The sequence below is a fragment of the Cebidichthys violaceus genome, unplaced genomic scaffold (genome assembly GCF_023349555.1).
Source record: "Cebidichthys violaceus isolate CVI_PGR_0920_01 unplaced genomic scaffold, fCebVio1.0.p SCAF_61, whole genome shotgun sequence".
NCBI lineage: Eukaryota > Metazoa > Chordata > Actinopteri > Perciformes > Stichaeidae > Cebidichthys > Cebidichthys violaceus.
The window spans coordinates 1061401-1074152 of record NW_027176828.1 but is presented as its reverse complement, the minus strand read 5'-3'; the positions used below and the strand labels follow the sequence as shown (position 1 = coordinate 1074152).

General features: G+C 41.9%; 2 protein-coding genes across 2 annotated transcripts; one reads left to right on the top strand and one right to left on the bottom strand.

Moving 5' to 3' along the window:
- Window positions 1–5196: 5196 nt before the first annotated feature.
- On the bottom strand, window positions 5197–6412 carry LOC137890066 (trace amine-associated receptor 13c-like). The gene is made up of 2 exons (XM_068734163.1): window positions 6246–6412; window positions 5197–6016 (listed from the first exon to the last, which is right to left on the bottom strand). Exons 1-2 carry the CDS (start codon window positions 6410–6412, stop codon window positions 5197–5199), a joined length of 987 nt encoding a protein of 328 aa, XP_068590264.1.
- Window positions 6413–10050: 3638 nt separating this feature from the next.
- On the top strand, window positions 10051–11266 carry LOC137890100 (trace amine-associated receptor 13c-like). The gene is made up of 2 exons (XM_068734200.1): window positions 10051–10262; window positions 10450–11266. The coding sequence occupies exons 1-2, from the start codon at window positions 10051–10053 to the stop codon at window positions 11264–11266; spliced, it is 1029 nt and encodes a 342-aa protein (XP_068590301.1).
- The last annotated feature ends 1486 nt before the right edge of the window (window positions 11267–12752 follow it).

Genomic DNA, 12752 nt, shown 5'->3' with positions numbered 1-12752 from the left:
CTTCCTCTCCTCCTTTGACCTTTACCACTCCTCTTCTCCTCCTACCCACAAGGCCGGCAACCAGCTGGATCTTATCTTCACTAGGCACTGTTCTACTGCTAACCTCTCCGTCACTCCCCTCCAGCTCTCTGACCACTATTTCATGTCCTACTCCCTCTCCCTATCCTCTCCCCCATCACTTCCTCCACCTACCCACATGGTTTCTACCCGTAGTCATCTCCGCTCCCTCTCCCCTGCTGATCTTTCCTCTTCTGTTACCTCTGCTCTCCCTGACCCTGAATCCTTCTCTCTTCTATTCCCTGACACTGCGACTGATCTTCTCCTCTCAACCCTTACTTCTTCTTTGGACAAACTCTGTCCCTTCACGCCATGCCATGGTCAAGCCCTACACCCCCGCCCGATCACTTCGCTCTGCTGCCTCGGGGCGATTGGTTGCCCTGTCGCTCAGAGGTCCCTGTGGCCGATCAACCCGGTCACGGCTGTTTTCTGTCCTGGCCCCACAGTGGTGGAATGAACTTCCCACTGATGTCAGGACAGCAGAGTCGCTGCCCATCTTTCGGCGCAGGCTGAAAACCCACCTCTTCAGGAAGTGCTACCCTGAGCCTTCCACTTAGCACTTATTGTATTCATACTAGCTTGTTGCACTTATTGTATTCGTATTACTTTTTTGCACTAACTATTTTTCTTTGTTTCTGCACTGTACTTTGGCTCTGAGTTATGCTCTGCTTCATGCTCTTAGATGCTTGTTTGGAAAAGGAAATGTACTTATGACTTCTGGCGACTAGTAGTTCTTTTGATTACCAATGTTGAATGCACTTATTGTAAGTCGCTTTGGATAAAAGCGTCTGCTAAATGACTGTAATGTAAAGAATGTGCACTGAGTGCACAACTCACATGTACGTTTCTTTTGGTCTGAGAGCTTTTTAACTTCAAGGCCTGAAATATTTAGGGTGGAATCCGAGTGGGCCATGTTAAAAGGCTTTATTGTCGATGCGGCTGCCACATGGACTTGTCAGTGCCAGTTGTGGCAGCAAACTAAGAACCAAGGAAGCCAATAGGGCTTAAAGGTATTGGTTGAATCAAACAGTGTTTTTACTGACGCAAAGCTTCAGTACACGGGAATTCAGTACAAATTGAGGCAAAGTTATCCAAAATCACAAAGCAAAGGCAGAGTCAAGAAATACAAAAGTAAGCTATAAAACCAATGTGAAATACACAAAAAAAACTCTGCAACACTTGACTTGGAAATACTAAGACAAATGGGCAACAGAGAAGATGAGCACATAGACTAAAGACCACTGAGGCCACCCCTATAATTTGCGAGCAAATTCTGTCTTTAAAATTAAGCTCCAGGTGTCTCAAGGGGGTTTTCAAAAGTGTTGGTCACACTATTATATTAAATTTTATAACTTATTTCGTTAACAAGGACTACACCCCGAACATATCTCATTTACTCTGCACAAAGTATTTAAGCATATTTGACCCACTGACTTCCTCTTTGACTCAGTTTCTACAAGATGTGCGACAGACAAGCAAAACCTAAACCGCATACTTTGTACAAAGGCTCTTTCTCTACCCTTCAAATAACAAACTGTTTGAAGATGACCAGCTATATACTGAAGTACCGGACATCCATCCACCGAAGTCATCAGCCCTTACAAACAGTCTCGGGGGGAGATTCCGACTTCGGCGTCCTGACGCCACTCTCCCAGATCCAGATGCTGGAACTACGGCCGCATATCCCACATTTCCAAGTGGACCGTCTCTCGTCTGAAGAACGCAATTATTCAGCGCAACATCCCTTTCCAATTAAAAAGCAAAACTTTCGAAACTGTTCACGGACGCACAGCATAACACACTCTCGCTCTCCGTTCCTCTAGAGCACTTCCAGGTTCTCCGCACCACATCAGCCGCAACCTCGATGAAATCATGACGCAGGCATCCACATCAGCCCTTTTAGAGGGCCAGGTCGTATCCCACCCTCTTCAAGCTTCTTCTGTAGCAGAGACATCTCACCTTGACATTTCTTTGCCACAGACTTCACTATAAAGCCATGCATATTCATCCCTCCATCCCAGCAGCCTTTCCTGTTGTCTTGCTTCCGCCTTTCATGTCCCACCCACCTCTGCCAACATTACTCCTCAGACTTTGACACCGGCTACCTCAGCTGTAAAGACCGCTCTAACAACAGGGATCCACGGTGGATCATTGGCCAAAAACTATTGTTTGTTCCTGTTTTTGCTTTCCCCCTCCCTCTCCCTTCCTACAGCCCCCACTAGCATTACCCATCCCACCTTAAATACTCCCCTTTTTTCCACAGTTCCGCCAGCAGTTAGTTACAGCGTTGTTCCGACTTAATTTTCTTAACTTTAGCCACAGCACTACCTCCATTACGCCCAGTCGCACCCACCCGACCATCACCCGTGTCAAACGCTCAGGCAACAGATCCTCACCGGTAACTACATCGACCTTGCTCAATAAACCAATCCATCCTCATGCAGTCCCAACATCTCCAAGGGAATTGCCCCGCTCTCAGCCGCCCTGCACTCAAACAATCAAATGTGTCTACTCTTTATTCCTGTACCATGACATCATCTGCTCTGCCTTCCCAGACCGCAGGCCCAAGTTGGACGACTACTTTTTGCTGATCCTTGACCTGGCCTTGCTGTTCTGCGGCAACTTTTTATTCACATCATGTTATGTTTGCATCCAAAGCTGCTGGTTGCTTGCAGCAGTTAAATCAGGGAACATACTGGGGAACATAAGACCCAAAGTTAAATCGTTGGGTTTTCGCAGCTCGCTCTTCCCCAAATTGCGACCTTCGGGGGACACCATCCCATTTGGCCACCACATGCAACCTCACAGCTCCCTTGCCTTTTACCTCAGATCCTAGTAAACACAGCCTTGTTATATGCATGTATTTGAAAAAAAAAGAAAAGATCCTATTTCCAGAGTCATTATAAAGGTGTCAATCAAGGATTGATCAAGTTGTGACTCTTCACTACTCTGTGTCTGAGGTTAGAGGAAAAGTTATAGACATTTTGGGAAATTTTTACTTTCTTGCTTCGAATTATATGACAATATCAGTACCACCAAGGGCGTAAACATGGACAGTGCAGGCAGTGCAGTTTGTGAGAGATCTATGTTAAAAGCGCTTCTAGTGATGAATATTATGTGTTACAAAATGTTTACTTGTTGAAGTTTAAACCAGAAGAGGATTTGCTGAATATATCATGTGTCTGTGAGAGAGGAGACCTTAGGTCACCACCATATAAGGTAATGCATGCAGTTGGAGACTTGGGGGGGGGCTTCTTCTCCTCTGTGGGCTATTTTTCCTCTGTTTGAGAAACTATTAAACATAACAAGTTGCACTACGGAGATAGACCCTCCAACAAAGTGATCCACATATATGAATAGTTCAAAGTGGTATCTTGGTAATCACCCATGTTCAATGAAAGTTTCATATCATTATTAATAGGGTGCCATTTGCTATATCTGCGCTCCAAGAGGCAGACCCATCTCCATCATGGCCCTCATATTTTTTGGTAAAATACTATATAGGTGCTCATATCAGTTGACCACTATGTGGCTATTTGTATTCCTCTCTATTACCCCACCAAAGTCCCTCAAACAAGAGTTCAATTCTGTGTATGTCTGCGTGCGATATGTTCTGCTCTTTTTCACAGTGTACAGTTTAAGAATAAGCTGAAATAACCAGGCATAGCAACTGCTTTGGAGAGTGTGTTGTTATTGATTATGTTGCGGTACTTTTTTTCCCGTCCTTTACAATGTCATCATAGTTCTGTATATGAGAGTATTTGTGGTGGACGTGGCTCAGGTACGAGCCATGATGCGGTCTAACCTTGTAGGTGTCACACTCCAGTGTTCAGTGAGTGTAACTGCTAAGAAATCTGAGCTGAAGGCAGCCAGGACTTTAGGTTTATTAGAGACATTAGAAAATGTTCTATGCATATACATTGTTTGATTCAGTAAACAATACGACCTAAATATGGGAGGAAACTGCCAAAGTGATATGTTTTGTGTCATGAAATAATGCTTATATGAATGGGTCAATCTCCATGATCATCTGCTGTTTATTTATATAACAGATAGATATTAAATATTAGTTTAAATGACAAGCAAATATGAAATGATGTCATATTACGCTACCAGTCCCAGCTGTGGCGACATTGGTACAGCTGTCTCTTTGTAAGGCATTGCTAGGCCTATGTACTTTACTGTTTGTGTATGTCATTTTATGTATTTGTCTCTCTGGATCCCAAGTCTGAAATAAAGTCTATCAATCAATATTAATATGATTACTATATTTACAATAGGAACAGTTTAATTGTTTATTTTAAAGCATCTTACAGAGCAATTTATGAATAACAATATGAACGTATTTAATTGAATTGATTTAACCTGAGCCTTTATAGGTTAGCAGCTCAGTCTGTGAAAAGTTATTATTTAAATTATGAAACATTTAACACTATGTGTAAGCTAGACGAACCACATTACTCAAGAACGTATTCTGTCAGACAAAATGACTTAAATGATGAGTTTTATATATAACATCAAAACATGAATCCAATGTGTGTTGTTTATTATTGATACCTAATGACTTCACAATCGTATTAAATACTGAATTAATAAGTATTTCTCTAGTTTAATTTTTGAGTAAATGTCTTTTTACAATTAATTATTAATAGTAAAAAAGCATCTTAAAACATTTTGAAAGCTTAATTATTCATAACAGTTTAGCAACTCTCACAATTATCTTAATATTTTTCTTCACAGTACAAACGTTTGTATATGATGAAATCAAGCTGGTCCCATGAGAAGAAAAAAAAATAGAAATAGATCTGTCACACCAACAGAAAACTGTAGATACAGGTAAGGAATAACTAAAGGCATGCATAATGTAAAGATAAGTTGAGTGCACTCACTTTAAGTTAAAGTGCTTCAGTGTATTTAAACATAACAATAGAACAACATAGTAACAAAACAGCATTTAATTGACCTCAAATTGAATGTGTTACATGTCAACTACAGATTCAAAATATTAAAAAAACAGTACTTTCACTTTTTAACTATATTTTTCCCGGCTGTTACACCTTTCGAGTTTGCTTCAGTGACTCAGTAACAACAGCAAATCAATTTCCTCATTAATATATACAGTTACTCATCAGTCTGTCTCTACAGTATCTTACAATCACAAGAGCCCGGCTGCAGTATCTTGAGGGTGACTATGAGTTTAATAGATTTTCTAAACCAGGGGTAAAAGAAGGCATAGATCACTGGGTTAAGACAGGAGTTGAAATACAGCAGCCAGACTACAAACATTGTGGATGAACTACTGTCTTCAATAACCTCACCTGTAAAGGATGGAGAGTAATATGGACAGAAACATATCAGAAACACAACCACAACAACACCAAGAGTCCTGGCTGCTTTCATCTCAGATTTCTTAGCAGTTACACCCACTGAACTTTGTTGTGAGACCGCTGCAATGTGGGACCGCATGACTTGAGCCTGAGACACAGCCACCACAAATATTCTCAAATACAGAACTATGATGACAGTGATGGGGCCGATAAAGGTGAAGACAAAGTCAACAGATCCTGTGATATGGTTAAGAACAACTACACACTCTCCGTAACAGGAATTATGTGAATCAGGATGTCTCACAAAGTCCATCAAAATGAGACTATTATAGAGAACAGAGTAAATCCAACACAGACAAACACAGATTTTTGTTTTGTCCAAAGTAACTCTGGTGTTATAGCGTAGAGGGTCACAAATAGCCAAATAACGATCAATTGATATGAGCACCATATTTCCAACCGAAGAAGAAGTAATGATAAAATTAACAACATAATACAGAGCACACATGAGGTCACCCAGAAACCAGCAAGCCTCTGCTGAAAGGATGTCAACCGGCATCAGCAGGAGGCCCACGAGAAAATCTGAGAAAGCCAGGGAGAGGATGAGGAGGTTGGTGGGGCTGTGGAGCTGCCTGGAGAGGAAGAATATAATTATTCATGAGATCATTATCAATGGTAGCTTGTTAGTAACATCAATAAATGTATTTTGGAGTCTAACATTGTATTTGAACACATCATATTTTAAAGTTAGGATTGTTAAAACAAAGTTATATATTATTAACTAGACCATTTCAAGGAAGACATGTAATTCATGTAAATTGTCAGAACATGTATTGATTCATGCTGAAGGTTAATCTCTGCCTGAAGTGGGAGATAGAAATGATGACCAGCAGGTTGAGAGCTGCGGTGAGCACAGAGATGAAAGACAGCAGAACGAGGATGCCGTCGGACTGAGGCGGCACTGGTTTCCTGCAGGAGTTGTTGAGGAGTAGTGGAAAACAGAAGTCAGCTCCTTCTGGTGCCTCCATTTCCTGAGACTGGTTGTGAGAAACTGCTGAGTTCTCTCTGATAAACAGCTGATTCATCCTTCCTACTGCTGCTATTTCTTCTCTCCAACAGAGACTAAAACCCCTTGCCTCTACTTTGCTGTATGCAGTAATCTTCACCTCAGTCTTCATCACTTCCCTCCATCTCTCACTTGGCATATTCCGTCTGTCATTGTTCTTTTTGTCATAAACTGAATAACAACTTTAGCAATCTTGATTATGGTTTCCAGTTCATCCTTGATAGTAAAGTAGATTTGTTGCACATTTTAGACTACTGATTCTAACGTCACCTCTCTGATGGGGAAGGAAACCAGAGCTAGTGCGGGAGGTGGAGTGGTACCAGCTATAGTTTGGTGAGCTCAGCTCTAAGCACAGCCATGGCTGTACACAGGATTTTACTGTAGAAATACAGAGGTCCAAAAACTGAGTTCATGAGGGGGCTTCAGGGACTATCACAAAAACTATAAGATCTGATTATGAACATTTAATAAGTATAAACCCCTAATTGTTAGGATTCCTGTCTGCTCCTAGTGTGTGCTCCTCTGTTTTTCCACAATCACCTTTCCTCGCATGTGTTCTCAATCCTCTGTCTAGTTTGTTATTGAGTGCCATGTGCTTGCGTTTTGTTTTTTGTGTCAGCCTGCAGTTTCCACCCCGAGTTCTGCCCACTACCACACCCCTCTCCGTAGGCTCAGCTGTGGTGCATTCCGGTGATCATGTCCAGCTGGCTTAAATACCCCGGTTTTCCTCCAACTCGTCGTCAGTCCGTCCGTTTACCAGTCCAGTTCCTAGTCGCGTAAGTCTGAGTAATTGTTGCTGAGAAGATCCTGTCCTGACCCTCTGGCTGTCTTCAGCACTCATGCCACTCAGTGTAGATCCTCGGGAATCACCTGTGCGAAGAGGCCGTCCAGTGTAGTACCTCGGAGTACACCTGCCGACGTCCTGGCAGTCCTGTGTAGGTCCTCGGGTTTCCACACAGTCCTGCTGTCCTGCTCGTTGGAGGTCTTCAGGCACCGGTTGCCTGCCGGATCCACGGCCTCAACTGATCCTGTTCGGACCTTTTCCCGGTGAGAGAGTTCGGTAGAGTTTCCCTCCCGACTCCGGAGGGGAGAAGGAGAGACTTTGGCCCACTGGACACTGGATTCAACCTGCTGTGTGAGTGTGTGTTTGGGTCCGCTTCCTACACCTATCACCTAACACTAATAAGTATAAAAGACATTTTTCCCATTACAAGGTGTACCATCCCATCTGGCCACCACATGTAACCTCACAGTTCCCTTGCCTTTTACTTCAGCTCCTAGTAAAGAAAGCCCCATCATCGACTGTAACCTACCTCCTGTCAGCACACCATCCTTCAAACCTAAACCAGCCACCACCCAGCCAACTCTACCAGGGCGGTAGGATGGTTTGCATAACTCAGACGTCCTAGGATGCAACACCTCTAGCTGCCGATTCCTCCATACCCATCCACAGTAAACCAACCTGTCCCCACAATCCAACCAAGCACAGCAGCCGTGTAAGCATCGCAATACCCCAATTAACGTTAAATGCTCCTCATACGAGGTTTCACCTTTGGCTTCCACCCAGGTTTGCAGGTTAAAAACAGAATCCTCCTAGACATGAACAAATTTGCAATCAGCCATCTCAGAGCCTGACACAGTCGATAAACCACCCACCCAGGAATTCCACGACGCATTCATGATCGGTCAACTCACTAGCCCATCTTTCCCAATTTTCTTAATCAGTCCATTCAGCGTAGCTACTAGGAAATAGTCAAGGAAAATAGACTTATCATAGACCTCTCATCAAAGGCAGACGTCACCAGCACCTCCAAAGTCCTTCCCACCCACCCTGACTACCTGTACTTCTCCGTTGTCCTGAGGAAGGCTCTATATTACTCTGCCATGCATCTCCCCTTCGGTTGCAAGAGCAGTCAGAAAATTTCAAATTACTTATCCGAAGCACTCTAATGGATCCTGACTAAAGTCCATGAACTCCCATATGTCATCTATCTCTTAGACGACTTCCTCACTGTCACGCTACCGTTCTCAACCCCAGCACACGGTCTACACACTCTGACTTCTGCAATATAGGAACTCAGCATTCCCCTTTTATCAGAAAAAAACCACAAGTCCTAGCACGTCCTTGGAAGTCCTTGGTATCACCCTCGACTCCGTCGCACTCCAAGAATCTTTACCTCCCGAGAAAATCCATCGGATCTCATTACTCATTTCAAATTTCCTCCTGGGCCTAAAATGCAACAAATACCGACCCCTTTCGCTGCTATATCACCTAAACTAAGCCATTCCGCACCATCCGGTCGATCTTCCTCGTCAAACCTCCTTTCAGTTGCCGCATCTGTTCCAAAGAACCACGACCACGTCACACTTGACGAAGCACGTAAACGGAGCTAAAACTGTGGCGCCAGTTCCTCTCCTCTTGGAATGACATCTTATTCTTTTATAACGACAATATCACCAAGCCAGAAGACATCAAACTATTCAGACGCAGCCCCCTCCATCAGCTTCGGCAGAGGCAAGTGGTTCTCAGCTGAAAGGCTGCCCAAATTCTCATCCCTCATCCCTTCTTCCACGATCTCTGAAATGTGTCCTGTAGTCATAGAAGCCATTCTTTGGGAGCATGAATGGTCCAAAAAGACCATCGCAATCTATCCAGAAAACGGCGGCATCGTAGACATCCTTAACAAAGGACGGTCTTATTGTCTCGATATAATGCAGTTCTTGCGGAGGCTCACTTTGGTTTCGGCTCAGCACCAGTTCGGCATCCGAGTCTCCCGCATCTCAGTTCACAAAACTTGGTTCCAGACTTACTTTCCCGTTTCTTTTACAAGAAATTCAGACCATTGCCACCAGCCTCCAACCCTCTGTCGACTCCGGTCCCACCGTTTTCAGCAACTATCTTCAACTGACCCCGACCATATCGTCAAGGTTCTCGGCCACTGGTCTTCCCCTGCATACCTCACATACATCTGTTCCAACCTGAATGATATCAGAAAACGTCCACTCGCACCCGTCTTCATAAAGCTAACTTTTGGAGACTCTGCATAATCAGAGCTTCTGAAGGGAAGGGAAGAACTTTGTAATTCTTTAATTTGCAACACAGACCAAAGTTGTTGTTCAACCTCAGGTGTTGGATGTCTACATGAATAAACATAACACATAACACCATGACTGACCAATTCTTAAAGATTTGTTTAAGACAGGCTAATATTTGAACATGTTTTCAAGCATGACTACGGCCATGTCACGTCGTTCTGGTCAGTCATGTAGTGTGAAAACCACAACAACTTCTATATCTTATCCAAGTTCATGACATAAGCTGTACACTCCCTTCTTCTTATCCTGGTCACAACTGTTCTAAAAAGGCAACAGTGGCTGCGTTATGATTAGACTTGCTGTTCCCCGTTGCAGAGCATGATGGAACTTGTAATTGTTTAAGAAAAAAAAGTAAGAAAGAGGAGGGGGAGGTGAATGCAAGGAAAAGCCCAATGAAGATGAAACAGTAAGCGAGAAATTCAGTCACTCCCACTAATAGAAAGTTGTCACCAGAGTAAAAGAGCAAGGAGGGATGTGGAGGAAGAACAGAGATTAATCAGTTGTATGACGAGCACAGCAGCATTTTGTCTCCTCTTTCTGACAATGAAAAGCCTTGAAGAAGTCGAACTTTGCTTTCCAGAACTCCTCAACTCCTCCTGCAGGAAGGCCATGCGTCCTCACTCTGTATCTATGCTCACTTACATTTTACTGTCCTCCATCTCTCTGCTCACTGTGACTCTCAACCTGCTCGTCATCATCTCCATCTCCCACTTCAAGTATTCATATGTTTTATCAATTTATAAAACTGGTAGCTTTACAGAAAGAAACAAAATATCATATCTCAGACTGTAAAGGAAATATGTTTTTGTGTTTCAGTCAATGCTTTTACCTCTTAATATAATATAGATATAATATAAGTTGACTATCAATAATGATAAGCATGTTGTTCTCTGATTTCTTCAGGCAGCTCCACACACCCACCAACCTCCTCCTCCTCTCTCTGGCTGTATCAGATTTCTTCGTTGGCTTCCTCATGTTCTTTCAAATTTTGCTCATAGACGGCTGCTGGTTGCTCGGTGACCTCATGTGTATTTTGTATTATGTTCTGGACTATATGATTACCTCTGCCTCAGTAGGAACCATGGTGCTCATATCAGTTGACCGATATGTGGCTATTTGTGATCCTCTACATTATCCCAACAAAGTCACACAAAAAAGAGCTAAGATCTGTGTTTGTCTGTGTTGGATATGTTCTGCTTTCATTCACAGTCTGTTGCTGAAGGATAACCTGGAACAACCAGGCAGGTATAATTCCTGCTTTGGAGAGTGTGTCGTTGTCATTAACTACATTGCTGGACTTGTAGATGTTTTTTTGTCCTTTATCGGTCCTGTCACTGTCATCATAGTTCTGTATATGAGAGTATTTGTGGTGGCTGTGTTTCAGGCTCGTGTCATGCGGTCTCATACTGCAGCTTTCTCTCTCAAGTGTTCAGTACGTGTAACTGCTAAAAAATCTGAAATGAAAGCAGCCAGGACTCTTGGTGTTGTTATTGTTGTCTTTCTAATGTGCCTCTGCCCATATTTTTGTGTTGTACTCACAGGCCAGGACACCTTGCTCAATGCCTCAACTGCTGCCTTTGTAATTTGTCTGTTTTATTTCAACTCCTGTCTTAACCCAGTGATCTATGCCTTTTTCTACCCCTGGTTTAGAAAATCCATCAGGCTCATTGTTACTCTTAAGATACTGCAGCCTGGCTCATATGCGACCAACATGCTGTAGAGAGACACTGCATGGTGGCTGAAATAAGACATAAGAGATAGAGATAGTATCCAGTATCATAGTATCAAATGGTGGCCTGCAGTGTAATGTTTACTTAAAATGCAAGTTTTGAAATCCTGACAACTTCTGAAATCAGGAGAGAACAAAAAATAGTGATTGCTTGTGTTTATTATTATATGTTATTGTTATGCATTCTATGAATAAAGACTAGCAACCTGATAATGTGATTTAAATGTCCAAAGGAGATAATGTTATGCAACACACAGCCTGCCTCCCTCTCCCCTCCCTCTGTCACAGAAACACATAGATTAACTGATTAACTCTGTCTCTCTTTCCCCGTCATACTCTAATTTGCGGTTTTGGTCACCTTTCCTTTCCTTTGTCCTGCAGACCAGAAGGCTACCAACTTACCTTAGCTGACGTAACACACTTTAACAGTCCTTGCTCTACACAAATATCAATCAGATTTGCAATTAGGTTTGCGCAGTTCTCACCACAAAATCTACTTATGTACTTTTAATTAATTAGTTACACAATGAACCCTAGCTCAAAGCTCTTTAACACTGTGCTTACACACATAAATATACACAGGTCCAAAAACTGAGTTTACAAGGGGGCTTTGGGGGCATGCCTCCAAAAAAAATGATTTCCCTGATCTAAATATGTGCGTTTAAAATGTTTGAAGAGTAAAACATTGGCTGACTAGAGGATTTAAAACCATGTCAGTGGGCATTAGTGTAAATGATTTGTCAAGCTGTAATACATGAGAATCAAGTTAAAAGTTTCAATGAATGATACAAACTTTAATCTTAGAATATTCACTGTTATAATAATCACTGCTTGTACCTTTCTCTGTCACTTGTCTCTCCTACCAACGTGAATACAAATAATTTACTAAAATTACATACACCTCAATTTCATCTTTGTACTGGAGTTTGCCTAAATTTAACAAAAAGTCACAACAGCATATATATATATATATATATATATATATATATATATATATATATATATATATATATATATATATATATATATAAGAAAAATGTGTGTTTATAATAACATATATTTATACAATAAAATTATATTATTACGCTATATTTATGCTCGGTGTATGTTTTTTAAATTGAGCTTACAGTTTCCACTGTATAACTTTAATAATATATATATTTCTGAGGTAATAACACTTTGAAGTTGACCAGGTGAGATTCTAATCCTATCCTGGTACAGTGAGCAGTACCTGGTCTACCCCCTTTCATCTCCATCACCTTCTCTCTTTCTTTTTTATCTCAATCTGAGGTCGTTACACTGGCTTAGTGTTTTAATGACTGTTTTTAATGTTTCTTAATTGTTTTTCCTTTTTTGCCTTGTGTTTTGATGCTTTTAATGGTTTTATGTGAAGCATTTTGAATTGCCTTGTTGTTGAAATGTGCCGTACAAATAAACTTGCCTTGCCTTGCCTCAATCTTCTCATTTTGTCACTAAT